Raw genomic sequence first — 21,354 nt, forward strand, 5'->3', positions numbered from 1 at the left:
GTATTTGTTTTACTTGTATATTCTTTTTTTAATAGTTTTTGCCTTGAAAATAGCCTAAGATGCTGACATAGCATTAAATAAATATATACTACTACTACTACACGTAGCAAGATTTATTTTAAATTATATAATAAATAAAAAGAAAACAAATAGAATAGAAAAAGAATAGCACAAGCTGGTGTTAGAGGCCTTTTTTTGCTTTTTGTTAATTGTGTCATAAATAAAAAGATAACAAATAGATAATACAAAAAGAGAAGCTAGTTTTAGTTTTTTTTTTTTTAAGAAAACAAGCAGTTAGTAAATGAATAGAGTGCAAGTCTAAAAGGGGCCCATTGTTTTTTTTATTTAAATTTTTTTTATGGAATTATAATAGAGTGCTAGACTCAGTTGTGTCAGTGTAAACATGTATGTAGTCTACATACTTATGTTTTTTTTTTCACTTATTTTTCACTGAATTTTAATTTTTGCTCAAATTTATAATAAAACCATCAGGTTTTGCCTTTCAGTTATATACTGTAATGTACACCACACTTCAAAAGTTCAGGATCAGTGAGATTTGTTTTTATTATTTTAAATAAATTTATATTTTTGTTCTACAAGGACACATTAAATTAATTAAAAGTGACAGTAAAAACTGTTATGTTACAAAAAATTATATTTCAAAAATGCTGTTCTTCAAACAACTGTTTGATAAACAAAGAATAAAAAAAAACGAATTCTGCGACCCGTGAGGCCATCATTCATCTTCAGAATACAAATTAAGATATTTTTGAGGAAATCCGAGAGCTTTCTGACCCGTTCAACTGACACGTTCAAGGCCCAGAAACACAGTAAGAAAACCGTTAAAATAGTCCATGTGTCATCAGTGGTTCAACCTTGATTTTATGAAGCTACAAGAATACTTTTTGTGTGCAAAGAAAACCAAAATAATTCAAATTATTCCAATTTCTTCTCTTCCGTTTCAGTCTTAAACACGCAGTCACAAGAGTACCACGATGCGTTTAAAAAAAAAAAAGACCATGTTTCTTGGTTGAGTTAAATTTGCTACTGTAAATAATTCAAAACTTAATTTTTGATTAGAAATATGCATTGCTAAGACCTTTATTTGGACAACTTTAAAGGCGATTTTTCTCAATATTTAGATTTTTTTGCACCCTCAGATTTCATATTTTCAAATAGCTGTCAGCCAAATATTGTCCTATCCAAACAAACCATACATCAATGGAAAGCTTATTTTCATTCAGCTTTCAGAAGATGTATAAATCTCAATTTAAAAAAAAAATTACCCTTATGACCATGACCCTATTTGGTCCATGGTCACATCATTTTAGGTTAGTAATTTCACAGATTTTTTTAATACATTTTTTTCATGTGTTTCTCAGGAGACGAGAATACGAGCAGCAGAGAAGGATCCTCTGAGTAAGGCACAGAATATCTGCATCACTAACCAGTATGGAGGAGAGGAAGTGACGCACACACTAGCTGCAGACAGCAGAGAAGACACACAGCGCTGGATGGAGGCCTTCTGGCAGCAGTTCTATGATATGAGTGAGTACATGAATTCTAAACTTACTTTAAAGCCATAAGCCACACAATGCTGTACATTTACAGAGCAAAAAAACCCTTAACTGTGTTAAAATCATTTTTATGTCAGCCATTGAGTGGATTTCTGCTTTTGAGAAATGGTGACAACAGCAATATGCTGAAACACACAATGCTCAATTATACGATAACAAAAAAAAAAAAAAAATTGAATACTGAAACTATACCAGGTGATATATATAATTAATTGACCTGATTGTAAATTCAATGCTTGCCGGAACAGTTTGACTAAGCTGCTTGCTCCCTCTACAGGCCAGTGGAGGCAGTGCTGTGATGACCTGATGAAGATTGAGCTGCCTTCCCCACGCAAACCTGCCATAGTCACACCGAAGCAGGGCTCTCTGTACCATGAGATGGGTGAGTGTGTTCAGACACCTTTTTACACATTTACAGAGACTGGAGGAGAGTTCTCCAGATTGTCACAAAATAAAGCCAAACGACACAATAGAGCCATACAGGTAATAACAGAAATAATGCACAAGCACAGATATGCCTGTGAATCTAACATTGATGTGTGGATTGAACTGCATGTCCTCGTCCTCTGTCATATCTGAGTCTTTCTCTTTATCAATTTATCTCCTTTAACAGCTAAATGGAAAGTCTGCTGTTTCTGACAAACTGACAGTCTTTTCTTTCTCTTTCTCTGTCTTATTTTCTCTGTGGTTTTTATGCCTGTCCCTTCACTGTTGTTTTCCTGTCTGTTTTTTTCCCTCCTCTTTCACATTGATTTTTGTTCATACACTCTTGTATTTTCCTGGTTTCATGCCTTACATTTGTAATCCAAACATCCATCCCATACATTCCCCAACCACTGTATCATTATTTGGTTGATGTATAAACACTCATTCCCGTGCCCTCCCCACAACCCTGCATTTGTTGGCCCCTCGTGCGTTTTGCTGGCCGCCCCCTCCTCAGTGGCCCCTGCATCCGGTGAGGGGCTTTTGCTGCAGGATAACGCTGTCTCTGCTGAGATCCGAGCTCTGCTCTCCTCCTATTACAATGACAGGTGAAGTAACTCTGATGAGAAGTGACCTGACCCCGCCTCTACTGGCCCACGTGATCCCAACCATTTTTGTCACCCATCTGACCAACAACTTTTACTTGATGTGCATTTCAAATATGGTTCTAACCTTATATAAATTAAATGAATAATGCACTAAATGATTATTGTTGTTATTATATATTTATTAGATGAAACCATAATAGGTTGCTATATTCATGGTTTTAATTTATACTTTTAAATTGTTTTTCATTTTTATTTTATTTCAACATTTTTTATTTTATTCTAAAAAGTGAAAATATATGAATGAAAAGTGATTAAAATAACTGTCTGAAAATAAAACTATTTATTTTAACTTTTACTTCACTTTTTGTACACATTGTATAACAATTTTGTGTACATATTGTTAATGTAATTTTTTACATATTAATTACAATGACAGGTGAAGTTAAGAATTTAGTTATTAATAGTTTCAGTTGTACTCCTTTTATTTGAACATTTTGTTTTGTGTAATTTCATGGTTTTAATTTTACTGGTTTTATTTAAATAACAATAAAATATGCTTTCATAAGATTCATCAGATTCCAACAATTGTGCTTAATTGTGAGAAGAAGCTCAGTGGTCACACATTACAAATAAAACATGTCCCACTCTCTGAAAGCAATAATATAAAACACGCTGGATTTTACGGATGGTTTATCGAAAGACTATGAAAAAGAAGCTTGGCAACTGAAAGTCAGCTGTCAGGCAAATTGAAAAATTTCAGCTTTTTTGGAAATGTTTTCATTAAAGAAGGTTTTCATTATGGCTACCGTTTGTCTTCCACCACAGTTATTGACACGTCTGATGACATCGGAACGGTCACTGACATCCTGGCCCGTCGTATTGAAGAGTTTGAGCTGAGGGCCCAGCTCGGATCTCCGCCTCACTGGATGGCCTTGTTTGATGAAGATCCCCCGAGATCCCCTCACAACCATCAGCACCTGCCACCCCACTCGCCCAGTCCTCGCCTGCACAGCCGCCAGCCCCGCAGCCCACGCTGCCACCGCACACCCGGCCTTCTTTCCTCCAACGCCAGCCTGACCTCAGACAGCGACAGTCCCGCCAGCGTCAGCCCCTGTTTCCGCCAGGCATGGTCCCCTGACGCCTCATCCTCCTCGGGTCGCTTCCGCCCCCGTACCCTCTCCCTGGACGCCAAGCTCTCCACTCTGCGCGGTCGGGGCTACGGTGGCTTCCGGTGCAACTGCCAGCCGCCCACTGCCAGCTCCGTGTCTCCTCGCCCTGCTCAGACTGCACTGTCCTGCTCCAGTTCCACTTCCAGCAGCAGCTCCAGTGAAGGAAGCAACAGTCAAGAGTCAGACCTGGGCTTCTCTAGACCGTCCGGCGCACGCCGCAGCTTGAGGAACCTGAGAGCCAAGCTAGACCCCAGGAACTGGCTGCAGAGTCAGGTGTAGCGGTCACACTTCCTCTGATTACTGTCAGAGCCATCACAACTTCCTGTGTCCCCTGGAAAAAAACTGGAATACCTGAGGTCATGTATGCTCAATGTCTGTCATTGCGTTCTCTGTACATAAGATCAACATGAAAAATGAACTTTTTCTTCCTCAACAATGGGAATTCAGTACTATTAGTTATATAATACACTACTAATATATATAGCATTACACATTGTCTCTTCATAGAAAGCTGATTATTTTGGATCCTTGGGGAGTGTTGATGTTTTATGTGAGACAGATTCCTGGTACAGTGGTTTTAAACTGGATTGAAATAATTGTCCTGGTGTAAGTACTTTTGGGCCAGTCATTGTGTCTGTGTGCACTGTTTTAGATATATGCTTAAGAAAGTGCTGTCAAGATCAAATCTGCTGAGTATTCATCATTGCTCACATTGAGGCTGGGAAATACACTACCGTTCAAAGGTTTGGTGTCATTTAGATTTCTAAAAGTCTCGTATGCTCATCCAGGCTGCAATAAATAGATCAAAAATGCGGTAATATTGTTAAATACTATTTTATTTCAAAATAACTCTTTGAATATTCAAATATTTTAAAATGTAATTTATTCCTGTACTGGCATAGCTGCATTTTCAGCCTCATTACATAATCATTCTGATATGCTGATTTATTGCTCAAGAAATATTTCTCGTCTCTTTTCTGGCATTTTTGATCTATTTATTGCACCCTTGCTAAATTAAAGTATTAATATCTTAATCTTATTGATCCCAAACATTTGAACGCTGGTGTATTTTAGGATCAGTGATCTTGAAAACATAGTATTAATAAACCTAACACGTGAAAGTTAGCTTAACTGACGAATTTAACTTTATTAGTAAGTGCCACTGCACCTTGAGCACACAAGCCTGCAAGAAGAAAGTCTTATAATTTCAGTTGAAATTCTGCATCTTTTTGAAATTATTGATTATGTGATTAAGGACATTACCAATAACTGACTTTCTGTCAAGGCTCACTCTGTCACCTTTGTTGATGTTGTGCTGTATGTGTTTTTGGACATATACTGACAACTTGCGCTTTGGATCCGGCATCACACAAAAGCAACATTTTTCATTTACACACATTTGTGGTTGTAGAAATGCTCTATTTGCAGTCAGCTATGGCTCCATTTAATCTTTGATCAAAAGTATCTAGTAGTAGAAGGTTTACTGCGTTAAAGTGAGCAGTATTTTGCTGGTCCTGTGATCTTAAGGAGACATGCTCTATGTAAAATGAAACAGCTTTTATTATGCTATTGATGTGATTCATATTTAACAGTATATGATTTGATACTATACGTTTCTTTTTGTGACACCTGAGGAAAATTGCATCTTACAATATCTGCTATAATGTCTGTTTGCATGGCTTCAGTATATATACAAAGGTCCAGACGTCACAAGACTCTGTATTCAGGTTGATAACGATGGGATATAATGTGACTCCGTTTACTACCTGACTGTAACGACCTCAGGATTACTGTACGTACCTTATCTCACTCAGCAAATGTGAACCCCTATCAGTCAGAAAAAGTCAAAAATCAGAATGCACAAGCAATGAAACATGGCTGGAAGCTGAACGTTTTGGGTGCTTTGTTTTGAGTCACTACAGTCTGATGGAGAAGGGTTGCAAAGGCACTACTATGCAAAGCTACAACAGCTCTAAGTTAATTGTGTTTTCTAGATTTCATTTACATCAGCGGTACATGCAATATATTAATATTTAGCTTTTCCTTGTTGGCTTGCAGGTCAGTTTTGTCAAGCACTTTGAGTGTTTGTCACATGGCATCTTCCAGCTCAGATAAAGTGTGTATTAGCTTGAAGACAATTATATTAGCAATACTTACAATAATGAAACTGTAGTTGGATAACTATTATTGTGATTTCAGTAAAACCTCAGGAGTGAAGTTACAGTCTGTCTTGCCATAAAATATTAAACATACAGGTTAACATTTCTGTAATTCAGAAAACACGTCTGCTCAATATATTAGGTATTATTATATATTAGATATTTTTTTTTCATGAGTAAAAAATGTTAAGATGGAGACACATGGTTTTCGTTATATAATTACATGTATAGTGTATTACAAATATCAGAAAGTTGAAAGTCTAGAAATGTCAGACTAACTTTTCCTCTTAAGATAAGTTTAGTCCTAGTACTATGATGCTACAAAATGAACAGTTCTCACTCAAAGGGCCACTGACTTGTATTTAAAAACTGTAAATTCATTCAAACACTGTTTGTTATTGTAAAGTTTTATAATTTTCATTTTGTGCTTTTATTAAAGTTGTATTTTACCATATTAATTTTTGTTATAAATAAAATTATATTGACATTTCATCAGATTAGTAAAGCTCTAACTATCCTGGTAGATAACATTGAATGTTAACCTGGAGGTAAGTGTTAATTCAGCAGGTGGTCTGCATGTCTTTGGATGGACACACAACTAATAGATTCATGTACAATAACAATTTATTGTAAAGATTGACCTAAATTAAAAGTAAACAGCATTTGTGTGTGTGTGTGTGTGTAATTCTCTTGAATCTTGCAGTGCTTGTGTCAAATGACTAAACATTTCAGATAAACTCATTGTGACCCAGTAAAGTGAATCCCTTTAATTTGATATCATGCATTAATACACAAGTAGCGAATATGGTTTCGTAATGATCATGATACTCAAAATAGTATGAAGGCAGGGTACTGGCTGTGCAACAAATCAAAAACAAAAGCATTATTGCAGAATGTGGAAAAAATAAAAACCTCATCATTTATTACAATACGAAATTACTAACAGAGAGCATAGAGTAAGTTAATTGTGTTGGTGATTCTTCTGTTGTTCGAGCTCCACTAATACGGAAGAACATTGTTAGTTGAAAAAATGACCTATTACTGAAATTTGGTTACACAGAGGTTAAATGGATTAGACAGACCCTCTCTAGAAGGAACAATATCTAAATTCATGCTCAGAGATAAATAAATTACATAGAAAAAAACATATTTATTCGAAAGCATTTATACAACAGTGAACAGCCTTACTGGACACTAACGTTAAAAAGTCTAGGGTCAGTAAGATTTTTATTTTTTTGACGGAAATGAATACTTTTATTTAGCAAGGACACGTACTGATTGAAAGTGACTGTAAAAATTGGATTTAAAATGTTACAAAAGATTTCTTTTGTACTTTATCAAATAATTAAAAAAAAAAAAACTATGAATCTGTTTCCACAAAAATATTAAGCAGCACAACTGTTTTCAACATTCTGAAGGATCTGTATGTTACTTGTCTTTTCTTTTTTTTTTATCAAATAAATGCAGCCTTGGTAAGCATTAGAGACTTCTTTTAAGAACATTTTAAAAAAATCTTACCGAACCCAAACTTTCAAACAGTAGAAAGATGAAAGAATAGAATTTTGATGGAAGGTTCAGAGCATATAAAAGCATGTAATGGCTGCCAAGTTTAGTCTTAAGGGCTTGTAATATAACACGTTTAACCATTTTATTTGCATTGGCTTCCATAATAGCAAGGGCTTTAAAATGTTATACTAAAACAAGTATAAGAAAAGCGCCTTTCTCAAAGTTTGGAAAAGCAGGACCCACTAGTATGATCAAATCTTGGTCTCGGCCATGACAACTTTTGTTGACGTGACTGTGTAAAATTGGATTTATGTGTAAAAAGGCTTCAACTTAAATTGAAATCTGTTCTCCAGTAGACACCTCCACCACCTTTGGTATCATTTGGTAATGACGGTATGTAAGACAATAAATGACGTAACGTGTAAATAAAATGATGATAATTTGTGTACAGTCGTAACAGAAATTGTACTAAAGTATTTCAGTTACTGAGATCCTCCTCAGTCTTGCAGTTGATCACTAAAGTCTCAATTGTCGACTTTGGTTTTGGAACAAAAGGAATCGTTGGCCAAGTTGTGCCTGTGAGCGCTTCACTTCCAACCCTTTTCCTGTGACTCTCAGTCTCAGAGTACATGGTAGATCCTCATAGACCAGGTTTCGTGGTTCTTATTAGTCCCTGAGAATTGGTAAAACGAAAAGGGGGAAGAGGAACCATCTTTAAAGGAAAAGTCTTTATATGGTCTCTACATAGTTGGCAGGAAAGAGACCCTGGCGCCCATCTTTGCTGGAGCCCCTCCACCACGCTTTGTCGATTGTTTCCACATCACTGATGATGTCGCCAGGTTCAAAAGAGAGCTCAGTGTCGTCCTCTGTGGAGAACAGAGACGTTTGAAATGATATCTTAATAAGCAATAACTGCTGTTGAAGCAAGCAACACTAACCTGCTTGGTAGTCGTATAACGCTCTCACACGCAGCAGTCTTTCTGCTGATGACTAGAATAAGAAGGAACAACATGTTTAGTACTTTTATCTTCTTTTATCACAATAATATTAATGATGAGTCTAACATGATGTCTAGTGTACTATGTACTTCGCCATTCTCAGTCACCATCTCCATTTGGATTTCATCATCATCTTCCTCCTCACGATTAACTGTGTAACAGTAGCGCTCAGGAGTGCTGTGCTCAGATACATCAACAACCTCTACTTAAACATAAAACAAGTGTTCATTTATATATATTCATCACACGAGACAATAAAAAACTAGATAAATTAAGGCTGGAATAGACTGCACAACGTTTGCCCAGATCTGCAGTCTAGATGATTAAACACCAATTCCCAAGAATCAGATCCAGGCTGCAGATTTTGGGCAATCAGAATGAACAGATCTTACAGAAAATCACACACAGACTCGGATTTAACCTTTAGACCGTGAGTCCATCCAGTCAAAGGATATCAAACACATTTTAGCTGATTTTAGAACACATATTGCTTTCATTTGTTCCTCCAAGAAATGAGGCGCATGCTTCTGTGTGAGTCTGTTGTACTCGGAATGACTTGAAAGCCTATAATTGGCTTATTACCTGTACCATTCATTGGTCTGCCACATTCAGATTCACCTTCTTCAGTCATCACATCATACTTTGATGCATTCACACACGACTCTGGACACACAGCATGAGAAACAAGTCAATGACATCCTAACCATAAAAACGTTCTGCATTTCTTCACATTACCGTACATCTGTGTTTCCATCACCTTGGTTCTCTGGTAGGTCTTCATCAACTTCATCATCTGAGATCACTACCACATTTCTGGGCTCCTCAGGTGCTAAATAATCCACATTTGGCTGGAATTCCTCAGATTCTGCAGCAGGCTGCTCTTCTGGTTCATCCTCAGACCCTGACTCTGGTTCCTCTTGCTCCTCAACGTCCATCAGGGGGCTGATGACAGTCTTCACATCCTCAGTCTCCAATTGTTCTTCTACTGCTTCTTCATAGTTTGTAGCGATCTTTGTATCTGAAGGTTGAGCTGACATGGCTGAAGATTCCTCTGGTTCCTCTACCTCTTCTTCTTCTTCTTCTTCAACAAGCACAGACTTGGCAGTGAAGACCACTTCTGGCTTTGGTTCACATAGGATTCGAGAGCTGGTTACAACCTCTGGAGAGAAGAAATTGTTAAGAGAAGAAATCGTCAATCGATAATCACGAAATCGTCAATCTCTTAGATCTTTTACTGTTGTTAAAGAGACCTAAGTTAACTTACCCATAGTGTACCGTGTGTTATCAGAGAGTGAAGCTGGAGGACGTTCTGTAGCGACAGCGAGCTCTTCACTGCTGTCATAGTTGCTAGACTCAGATTTATCATGACTTTCCAGCAGCTTTGGAGATGCAGGGGAAGCCAAATCGTAGACTGGGGCTTGAGGAGGTGGTCGGTTAGGTGGTGATGACTGGGGTGGAGGGGGTCTGGAGACAGGCAGACTGGGTGGAGGCGAAACAGGTGGAGGGGGTGATGTGGGAGGAGATGTTTGAGGGTGCTGTGGTGAGGGGATCGTCCTGTATGGTGGGCTAAGTGGGGACATAGGACATTTGGAGGACGTGGATGGGGTACGTGAAAATGGAGACCTTGCAGATGGACTGAGAGGGGATGTGGGACCAGAAGTGGAATTAGCCCTTTCAAAGATAAAGGCTGTGTCTGTCAAACTACGTTGGTAGCGACGGAATGGAGATTTGCCTGAGGACCAAAACATTTACATAAATCAAACCTCAAATGATTAAAATGAACACTGTTAGCTTATGAAGTTATGAAGACTATGTTTACCTGAGCGTGGTGATCCAGGGCTTGAAGAATTTTGTGAGGATGCTGATAACTGTCTGAAAAACTCCCTAGGATTGATGGTGCGCTGGGAAACAAGAGCTGCTGCCTCCTACAGCCCAAAAGAAGAAGCATTATTCAACACAGCAAAAATGTGTCCAGGTTAATAAACTAATAGATATGAAGGGGACTGGTTTTGCTGCAGGACACCGATTTCACAATGGACATAATGTAGTGACAACCAAAATTCTTTAGGACACAAAAGTAAACAAAACTCTATGGTAATGTTCAACAAGGACTATTGTGAAGAAAAACATGTAACAAGTTGAATTGGTTTCATGCATTCAGAAGCCAGTAATTCAAAACACGAAGCAAAATTCTTCTTGCAAGTTAAATCATATCGTTCCAAACCTTTAAGACCTACATTCATCTTTGGAACACAAATTGTGATATTTTTGATGAAAACTGAGCTTTCTGACCATCCACAGACAGCAGGGCCGTGCAGAGACCTTTGAGGGGCAGGTGCTCAAAGTATAAAAGGGGCGCATGGAACACTGCTTTCAATAGGGCTGTGCTCCTTGCTGATATGTGTATCGAAATGGATGCTTCTGTATTGATACAGCAGTAAATGCCATGACGCAGGTTTGAAAAAGACACACAGAACAGAAAAGACCATTTTAAATGTAAATGTTAAAGACATTTTTTGCACCTCTTGATTACTCTGGAATTATATTATTATTATTATTATTATTGTTGTTGTTGTTGTTATTGAGTTTACAGGGTATGGTGGTTTCGCTGTTGTAAACACTACTGTTGTTGTTGTTGTAGAAAAAATAATCCCGTCTTATTTAAAATAGAATTCTATTCTAATCCTCTTCTGAATTTATTCATTTTTTGAATGATAATGATTATAAAAACAGGATTGATAAGTATAATTCGGAGGACGAGAAAATCAGCCTGTTTCACCAGTGTTGTGATAACTATTTTTAAGACGCTCTACGTTTTTTAACCCTGCTGAAAAAAACAATAGAACCCTGCCCAAAACACAATAGAAAATGTAATGGATTTAAAGGTTATAATGGGAATTGTATTGTGGAAGCTATAATGGTGTCTACTGGTATGTGGTGGATTCTATTGGTGGGATGTTAAATCCTATTGGAAAAATGCCCAAAACACACTACAAAAAGGAATTTTGTAATGGTTTTACTTGAAAAAGCTAATGGTTTATAATGGTATTTTAATGGAAACCATTGGAATTTCTGTGATGGTTACTATTGGGCTTCTATTGTTTTTAGCAGGTATAGTATATATTTATATAATATATACTGTAATAATAATAATAATAATAATAGTTCAAGAATAGTTTTTAGTCAGATAACATAAAAAAGACAAGACACCTTGACGCGCTTTAAACTTTTCCCAATTAAACAGCAAGAACGAAAGAGAACAAGCCCCTTTGTTTATATTGCTGTGTAGAACTACGTTAGCTGCATTTTTTATATTTAATATTAATTTTAATAAAATGTACATTCGTCCCGCACACTTTATTTGAGCTAGAGCAGGTGTTTTCACATAGAGGTTTCTAGATTTAAATTAAAAGAGACATGACCTGACGTTTAATTCATATCCAAAATGAGGAGATGTGAATTTCAGGAGAGCTGAACACTCTAGTGCAAGGCATGTTTCATTCATATTTGAAGCCAGAGGGCGATCTCCCGCCAATAACTTATGACGTCCAGGAAATCCCTAATATGGACAAACAGCAGGCTATTGCTGTAGCTGAGCAGAATAAATAGCAGAAACGTTTTACTGATGAAACATGAAGACAATAAACACACGATTGCGAAAATATATGGTTTATGTGTGTTTTTCAAGTTATCTCCAGGAAATAAATAAATAAACTATATGAAAAATGCAGTACTGATTGACATCATTTAGTATAGAAACTATAAAATATATTTCCTGAATTATTCTGTGATAAAAATAGGAAAAAGGTGTTCTTAGCCTTTATAAACCAATCATAAAATTGTCATTAGGAAAACATTGAACAAAAATATTGTATTTCCACAGGCTACACACAGCAATATAAACAACAGCTGTGCATGATCTCTTCTTGCCGTTCTCGTAAAATAATAATAATTCAATAATATAAGTTTACAAGCACACCGCTCCGCTGAGAATTCCACTTACGGCAGCCGCGGACGTTATTGAAGGCATCCTGGTGTGGTGTCCTAAATTACTAAAGGTGCAAACATGAGGGATGGTCCCGGATGAGATCGTCAGGTGAAAGGTCATCATGTGGATAATTTAATTTATTTTTATTTAATATTTAATGTAATATTAATTAATTTTACTAATAGTTAGATTGGGCAGGCCTTCACAAAAGGGTGTTTAATTACAAAAACAATAAATAAAAATTGCCTTGACAAAAGGGCACTTCGGGCATCAAGGGGAAAAGGTGCAGGTGCTCAAGCACCCACCCCACCCCCCTCTGCACGTGCCTAACAGACAGCAATGGAACTGACATGTTCAAGGCACAGAAAGGTAGTAAGGACATTGTTAAAATAGTCCATGTGACATCAGTGGATGTACACACATGCGTTGTGGTACTCTAATGAACACGCATCGAAGATTGGCACAGAGGAGAAGAAATTGTTGAATAAAGTCATTATTTTTGTTTTCTTTGCGCACAAAAAGTATTCTCATAGCTTCATAAAATTACAGTTGAATCACTGATGTCACATGGACTATTTTAACGATGTCCTTCCTACCTTTCTAGGGCTTGAACGTGTCAGTTGCTTTACTGTCTATGCAGGGTCAGAAAGTTTTGTATTTTATAAAAAATATCTTAATTTGTGCTCCAAAGATTAACGAAGGTCTTAAGGGTTTGGAGCAACATGAGTTTGTGTAATTACTGACAAAATTTTCATTTTTTGGTGAACTATACCTTTAACTGTAGGGACATTGGGTTGTACTGCCTGAATCTGGATTATTCACAAAATAGGGGGGAAAACTCACTGCTGCTTTCTCAATAGACTCGCTGCGTCTGAGCTGAGCCCTCGTGTCCTCCTCATGCTCTCTCTGCTGCTGATCCTGTCAATTACACCAAGAACCCAACGTTATACGATCATTCACCCATATGCAGGTTCATCATGTTAAAAGTAACAGAATACACTCATTAATAAACACACCCATCTCACTTTCTCATCTTTTCTAGCCTCTTCCTCAAGCTGAGTCTGGATCCTCCTGTCAAAAAACCAACAGGAAGTTTAAGATGAAATAATTCACCTTCAGACAGAAGTGGGTTTTATCAGCTGAATGTTACAAACCTTTGATCTTCTATCATCTGTAGCTTTTCGTTCATCTTTCTGTCTCTCTCTTCAGCCTCTTTTATTTCCTGTAAAACCCGTTCTCTCTCCCAGCGCCGTCGCTCCTCTACAGCCCTCCGACGTTCTTCCTCTTTTCTCTCTTCCTCCTCACGCTAAAACATATCATATCACACAGATCATATTATACATCTGAATAGCACTTTTAATAATTAGAGTCTGAACAAGAGGTTTATAATATATAACTGATTATAAAGTACTTTGATTCTGGTCAATTGCAAATACTGAATATTTAATCTAATATTTTTGCATAATGACTAGTTCATTGTACATTATCTCTTACACAGCTGGCACATTATTTAGAATTTTTAACAGGCTGTTAAGTGAAAATCCAGCTGTAAACCCAGTTCAGCTGTACCTCTGCTCGTGCCCAGAAGGAGTCTCTGTTAATCCGTCTCATCTCCATGGCAGCATTTGTCTTCTTGTAGTTTGTACCCTGTGGGTGTGGCACAGAAATGCAACAAAGGACCCAAAACATCAATGAGAGAAAATTAGACCACTTCCCCTATGTGTATGAATAAATTATAGTGAGAAACAGGCTTCTTCTGTTTTAATGAAGGAAGCCCTTGTGCACAGCCAAGTCTGTGGTTTGTTGTGGTAACTTACCACAGTCTCCTCCTTATCCGTGATCTTTGAGGGTCTCCTCAGCCTCTCCATTGGTGGTCGAATCTTTGCAAAGGCAGCCATAATCACCTCCTCTGTCACCTCATCTTGCTGTGAGGCTGGAATAAATACTTGAGCTTCCTATTGTGACACAAACATCAAGAGAAAAATACTGACAACATTATTGAAGCTGAACAACTTTTTTGATAAGTTTGTTTCTCAATGCATCTATTGTTTTATTGCATTTAGATTAAGAACGGCATATTATTATTATAGTATTATGCTAAACATTTGGACTTTTTGCGGTGTCCATGTATACAATAAATAAAGAGCTACAGATTTTTTTTTTCATGGACAAGATCCAGAAGATACAGGGCTCATCAGCTTTTGTACTGGAAAAAAAGTTGGAATAAACAAGGTTGGAAAGCCATTCACACTAGTCTGATATTTTGTAATGTGTTGCATTTACTGTGTAAATTGAATATTTTTGTGCTGTTTATAATTATTAAGTGCCTTGCTGTAACCGCAACTTTTTCAAAAATTGAGCAGTTTTTATTTAGTTTAGAACATAAATATAAACATTATTTATTTATTACAAAATAATTTATTATTTATTTAATTATTCATTAAAAAATAAATAAAACATAGTAAGAACTAAATTGTAGTGTAGGAGCTGTAATGGCCAATAAGAGAACAGTTGTACATCAGAGGCAGGATGTAAGAATGTATAAGCATGTCTGCAATGCATGCTACATTTTCCCTTATAAGGCATTTTCCTGTCATCAGCTTCCATCTACAGCTCTGGGGTCAATCAGCTGAAGATCCACTGAGGATTAATATTTCAGGATACCAGAGTTAATCACTGCTCAACAAAACACCTCAGATCACAGTGATTCTAGCGTAAGATATAGTGATCTGGTTTGTGGGAGAGAAGGGAGTAGAAGAGCAATGAAACTGAGACATTGTGCCAGAGGGCCTCGTGAGTGCTGGATTGGGCTCCAACCCAAAAAAACCCACAGCTTTTCAATGGATTACCATACTGCTACATTCAGCCCTCTTTCCACATTTCTCTGAAACGCACAAGAACTTGAACATGTCAGGACCAATTTGTTTACTCAGTTCTTATTCCATGACTGGAAAGACTTTATCTACAGAACATTTGGTTAAAATTGAGCTAATTTTCTCCTCCCTTCTTTTATCTCTTCGATCCATTTTTCTGCTTGGGAGGAGTTAAATGACTTAATTCACTGTTATTACTTGCTTTAGATGAGCCCCTTGACATGTAATTAGCCCGGGGCTTCAGCGGTGATGACAGTATTAACAGCACTGAGGACAGATGCTCTCCCATACACACCTCACGCCTGCAGCTCACTGTCAAACTATGCTGACATCTCATCTCAGATCACACTGAAAAAAACGCACACATTATCTTTCAAAAGTTTGGGATCAGAAATGAATATTGTTTCATTAAAGATGCATTTAAATAATCAAAAATGCCAGTAAAGACATTTATAATATAACAAAATAATTATATTTCAAATAAATGCAGTTCTTTTGAACTTTCTATTTATTACATTTTACATTTTATTCATTTAGCTGACGCTTTTATCCAAAGCGACTTACAATTGCTATATATGTCAGAGGTCGCACGCCTCTGGAGCAACTAGGGGTTAAGTGTCTTGCTCAGGGACACATTGGTGTCTCACAGTGCATTCGAACCCGGGTCTCTCACACCAAAGGCATGTGTCTTATCCACTGCGCCAACACCACCCAGCCAACAACACCATTTATCAAAGAATCCTGAAAAAAATAATTTTAGTCTTGATTTGTGTTATTCATAAACCACTGTGAAAGTTTTGTGATTAATGGTCATCATTAATGACTAATTCATATTAAACAGCTACCTTGATGGCTCACACATTTTTACAAAAACATTTTTTTTTTTTGGAAGCTCTAAAGAGCTTACTAGTCATTCTGCACACATGGCAGGCCTTACTAGCACAGACTCGTCATGAAGGGACAATAAATAGTGTGAGTGATAAATGGAGAAAGCAGGGAGGAGAAACTGTAGGGATTTAGATTACATTGTTTCTCATCTTGTTACTGATACATCTCAGAAGTCAACACATACATTATAATAAATGAGCCTGGATTCGGTTTAGCTCCCCATGACTGAATGTCTTCTGAGACCAGGCCTGGACTAGAAACCAAGAAAACACAAAATAGGTGTTGTTGCTTTTAATGATTACCTAAAGGGATAACTGACCCAAAATGAATATTCTGTCATCATTTACTCACCCTCACGTCATGCTAAACCTGTATGACTTACTTTCTTTGGTGGAACATAAAAACAATATTTAGGAGAATGTTTCAGTGTTTTGTCCACACAATGAGAAAGTACATGTTTGAAGAGATTTGCACATCTGTCACAAACTATGGCTTTGTCACACGCTGTGTCTAGCTGGAGTTTTCGCAGATCCCTCAATCCAAATTTAGAAAGGGTTATCATTAATTTAGAGGAATGTTGAGAAAGAACGCTGTAAATGCCTCTGACAGCTTGTCTCCGGCTGTCTGATTTTATGGCTATACCGGGGTCCTGTCCCATACAGTGTGTGCTCTAGTTGGTTTGGGGGCTCAGCCTCTCCCACGCTATAAAACTTAATTTCTGACCTTATGTAACCTAACAAAGTTCATCTGCTTGAACAACCATCAATCAACACAAAAATAATTCAACCAGATTTAAATCCGAATGGATATATAATAAAAGACATTTTGTAACCCATTCATGCTGACATTTATCAAGCACAAACACACATAGTGGATGAACAACACAATACAAGGTCATAAAGGTTGTCGATCTCAAAAGAGAGAGAGAAACACTGAGAATTGAATAAACCACATTTTTGGCATGCCTCTGGACCTGACTGGGCAATGTCTTTATAAGGCATTAAAAAATGTCCCAGACATTAACTATGTTTGATGAACTCATTCAACCATCCGAAAAATATGGCAATGTTAAAGCAGCATTGCCTGGCTGGTGGAGTAAATAATCCACAGACAGCTCCAAGAGACATGCACTTATATCATAAAAATTAAAACCGCTAAATTTCTATAATAAACACTTTTAACCTTGTCCGTTCCTTGGGAATTTCTCCCTCTCTTTAATGTTTGCTCTTCTCAGTCAGTCAGTGTGGTGCCTGTCAGTGGCACTGCTCGGCTGCTCAGGAGAACAATACTACAATAAGAGCTGGCACCAAGCTGCTAGACATCACTTCACAGATACTAGCAAAGGAAGGAAACCATTTCCATGAGGGAAATCTCAGAATATAACAGAAGAGTGCATTTGTACACATATTAGGAAGGCTTCTGGTTTCAGAATTGTGCGTGAGAGCCTTTTTTACATACTCCACCCATTCATTCAAATTGACACAAAACATTTTTCCCTTAACCTTCACCATTTGGTAGAGCATTTTGAATTAGGAAAATCCTGGTTAAAAACACTGCACTCAACTCAACCTGACTGATCATTTGGATTTTTAATGTACATAACAGAAGCAATGCAGGATGAAATGTGGACTTAAATAATAAATAACCTAAATAATAAAAAAAATTGGATGTATATGTGCACATTTCAGCGAGAGTGTGCCTATACAATGGTTAAGGTTGCATGTTAAAATAAAGTACCAATTGTAATGTAAGAAAGATAAATGTATGTTTATGACGATGTCCCCTAAAGATTCATTCTCTGTATGTCTTCTATACAGCTTTAAATGATGTTCCTTCACAGAGACATGAAGAAAGAGAGCGCAGACGCCTTACAGAAAGGATGCAGAACATTCCGGAGCCATACAAACACAGGAAGTACATGTATATGAGAATTAGACAAATATCTGCATGGGAGAGAAACACATTATTTTACTCAATCCGTATCTGAACACTTCCAAATCTAGCTGCAGCAGTATACATATACTACATGATTAATGAAGATTTAAACCAGCACACTATTAAAATACCTTGTATTATGAAATATACTAAAATCACTCAAATTTAAATAGTTTGATCTATAAAAGATGTCAGAAGAATCATGCAAACAAGTAAAGTAACCTGCTGATTAGAGTGCTGTGATTAAACTTTGTTCAGGAACTCTGACACGAACCGCTAAATCATTGGCAACTGTTTTTTTGTTTTTTTTTACCTTGAAGAAGGTCTTGATGGCAGGCACATGGCTGGCACATTCCGTTCTGCGGTCCTCATCCACATCATTACCAACCTGTTTAATGTAGACAGACGCAATTATGTGTGAAGTGAAGAGAAAGAGCAGTGCCATTATATTTGAGAGACTTAAAGGGGACCTATTATGCAAAAATCACTTTTATAAGGTGTTTGAACACAGTTGTGAAAACAACCAGACTATAATGGTAAAAATCCACCCACTCATTTATTTATAATCTAAAACAATCATAAACAGTCTCTCAGAATGAGCAGTTTCAGATTCTCCCTCTGTTCACGTCACTGAGGGGAAAAAGTCCCGCCCATTTGTGACGCTGCCCTATAAGCATAGACACAGCCCTGAGTGAGAAGCTGCGGTCCGATTACTTGCTGTAGTTGCTGAAAATATACAATGTCAGCGCCAAAGACGCATTTCAAGTGTTGTGTGTTGGGATGCACTAACAAACATAGGAGTCTCCACAGACTCCCTCCATCTGAGCCGCTGAGGACACTGTGGTTAAGTTTCATTGTCTAAGGAAATGTCCTGGAAGAAATCGGTAAAATCCCCAATATGTGTAGGGATCAATATCAACGCTGCGTGTGTGAACGTCAGCTCCAGGCAAAGTAAGTATCACGCGTTTGTTTTCCAAATTGCCTTTCTGAAAGAGCTTCTTGGCACTCTGTAAGGCTAATGATGCTAAAGCTACCATTGTCTCTGCCTGTTTTCACTGCTGCTGCCCATGAATGATGGTGAATAGGAATGTGGTAGTTAAAAGTTGCATATGAAAGCAATGTTGATCGCTTCAGTTTGTTGAGCTCATAATCATGAGTGGGACTTATAAAGTTGGTGATAGCATGCCATGCACCATGAGACCAGCTATGTTGTTATATTTATCGCGCTGTGCTCCCTGTCTGTGTAATTCACAAACGTGAATTTATTATGCACAGTACAATCAGATGACTGACTTTTAAACAGAGTATGTTTTCTGTAAAGATAACAGGCTTGTACTAATAGTGAAATGTTTATTTGCAAAGGTTAGCATTGAAGCGCCGCCCTCTTCTCCGGGAGCAACAGCTCATTTGCATTAAAGCAACATACTCAAATACAGCGCATTTTGGCCCATACCCTAAAAGTGGCCATTTTAACAAGCTATAAAAAATTATCTGTCGGGTATTTTGAGCTAAAACATTATCTGTCGGGTATTTTGAGATAAACATCACATACACGCTCTGGGGATATCAGAGACTTATTTTACATCTTGTAAAAAGGAGTATAATAGGTCCCCTTTAAGCTTTCAAATAACCAAAATATAATGTTATAAGACATATTATAATGACACCTTTAAATATCATCAAGACTCAGTGTACACTTTAAAAAGCTTGCGATTGGTAAGATGGGTTTTTTTACATTTTTGAAAGAAGGCTATTTAGGCTCACCAAGGCTGCATTTATTCAATCCAAAAACATAGTAAAACAGTTTTTCAACATTATTATCAATGTTGAAAAAAAACCATATGTGCTACTTAATATTTTTACAGAAACCATGATACTTGTTCAGGATTCTTTGATAAATAGAAAGTTCAAAATAGCATTAATTTGAAATAGATTTTTTTTAATGTTATAAAAGCCTTTTCTGTCACTTATGATCAATTTGATGCATCCTTACTGAATAAAAGTATACATTATTTTCTGAAAGATGCAAGGAATTAAAATCTATTTTAAACCTGTAACAAAGTACTCCTCTGGTGCATCAAGACCTTCTCTATCATCAGAGGTGTGTACTCTGTGTGTGTGTGTGTGTGTGTGTGTGTGTTTGAGTACCAGTTCAGTTCACAAGAAAGTCTCTTGCAGTTAACAGGTCACAGAGACCACTCCCCCCTCCTCTAACAATGCCTGACTGGCTACAGATGGCACCTCTGACCCCAAGCACAACATTCCCACTTATCGTCTTAGCAACCACATCCACGATGGATATTAGGACGGTTCCCAGAATTCTTCTTTGCGTCTGTATTTGAGCTCCTTCAGCTACAAGTCTGAAGGTCAAAGCCCTTTTGTGAAGTGAAGCCATTGACACGTCTCATCAACAGGAGCCTCACATCCATCGCTTAAACATGGACTGATGTGGCAGCTCCAACCAATGAGGAACAACTTCAGGCTCACACCCCATGGCAACATCCAATAGGAGCTAGGTCTAAACTTCTGATATCCAATCGGAACAAGACAAAATGACCTCATCCAGAACTATTTGTTATAAGAGCTACAAACGTTTGAAGCACTTCAAAAGAAGGGGAAAGACAGACGTTCCATCTAAAGTTTAGGACACTGTCTATTTGCAGTTCAGAAGAAAACTCAAAAAGCTACATTTTAGTGTAGTTGTTTGCATACTTTTTTATGGCTAATTTAAACTGATATAAACATACAGATTCTGCATGCGAACTTACCCAGAAGACCATGACAATCTGTGGTTGTCCTGTTTCTGTCAGTCCCACCCTGCAGAGGCCATACATGGGCCTGCTGCTGTGAAATTTCCCAACCAATTCTGTCAAACCTCCAGCTGGCAGATGAGAGAGAGAAATAAAGAGGGAAGGGAAGGACAAAATTAAAGAGGTCCAAATTGTCTTCATGAAATAATGGCCACAATGAAAGTAAACGCCTCAGCCACCATGAAACACTAGCATTCTTTTACCAGATTATAATGATAATCTCCAGAGCACAGGACAGGTATGATGTAATAAGCAGAGCCGGTCTTTTCTTCTGCACTCAAGAGAGATTTTTCTGCTTCGTCTGATATTAAGTGGAACAGTGTTGGCAGTCTCAGCCTTAATTGGTAATCCTCTCTGATTTAAAAGCATTTCACACATGAATGTTGCGTGAGTTTTTAAACCGCCTCAAATAGAGCGCAA

At 37.4% G+C, this 21,354-nt stretch overlaps 2 protein-coding genes across 5 annotated transcripts in view; one reads left to right on the plus strand and one right to left on the minus strand.

The window, feature by feature from the left end:
* LOC306870403 (rhotekin-like) overlaps positions 1-6,389 on the plus strand; it is a 58,381-nt gene extending 51,992 nt beyond the window's left edge. The window contains exons 10-12 of the mRNA XM_079417645.1: positions 1,383-1,548; positions 1,855-1,959; positions 3,434-6,389. Coding sequence (XP_079273771.1) covers positions 1,383-1,548; positions 1,855-1,959; positions 3,434-4,056 — 894 coding nt within the window. The 3' untranslated portion in view covers positions 4,057-6,389. The remainder of the gene's footprint in view (positions 1-1,382; positions 1,549-1,854; positions 1,960-3,433) is intronic.
* Positions 4,682-21,354, minus strand: part of LOC306870402 (uncharacterized protein) — a 38,778-nt gene continuing 22,105 nt past the window's right edge. Inside the window, exons 4-17 of one of the 4 annotated variants that reach the window (XM_079417643.1) lie at positions 20,893-21,005; positions 18,438-18,512; positions 14,246-14,383; positions 13,998-14,075; positions 13,583-13,734; positions 13,454-13,499; positions 13,272-13,346; positions 10,260-10,365; positions 9,705-10,172; positions 9,198-9,599; positions 9,023-9,103; positions 8,530-8,645; positions 8,381-8,432; positions 4,682-8,308 (exon numbers count right to left, since the gene is read on the minus strand). In XM_079417643.1, the coding sequence (XP_079273769.1) occupies positions 8,172-8,308; positions 8,381-8,432; positions 8,530-8,645; positions 9,023-9,103; positions 9,198-9,599; positions 9,705-10,172; positions 10,260-10,365; positions 13,272-13,346; positions 13,454-13,499; positions 13,583-13,734; positions 13,998-14,075; positions 14,246-14,383; positions 18,438-18,512; positions 20,893-21,005 (2,039 nt within the window). In that variant the 3' untranslated portion in view covers positions 4,682-8,171. Of the gene's footprint in view, positions 8,309-8,380; positions 8,433-8,529; positions 8,646-9,022; positions 9,104-9,197; positions 9,600-9,704; positions 10,173-10,259; positions 10,366-13,271; positions 13,347-13,444; positions 13,500-13,582; positions 13,735-13,997; positions 14,076-14,245; positions 14,384-18,437; positions 18,513-20,892; positions 21,006-21,354 lie in introns of all 4 variants that reach the window. The other 3 variants (XM_079417644.1, XM_079417641.1, XM_079417642.1) reach the window with 3 other exon arrangements.

The sequence above is a fragment of the Barbus barbus genome (genome assembly GCF_936440315.1).
Source record: "Barbus barbus genome assembly, chromosome: 5".
NCBI lineage: Eukaryota > Metazoa > Chordata > Actinopteri > Cypriniformes > Cyprinidae > Barbus > Barbus barbus.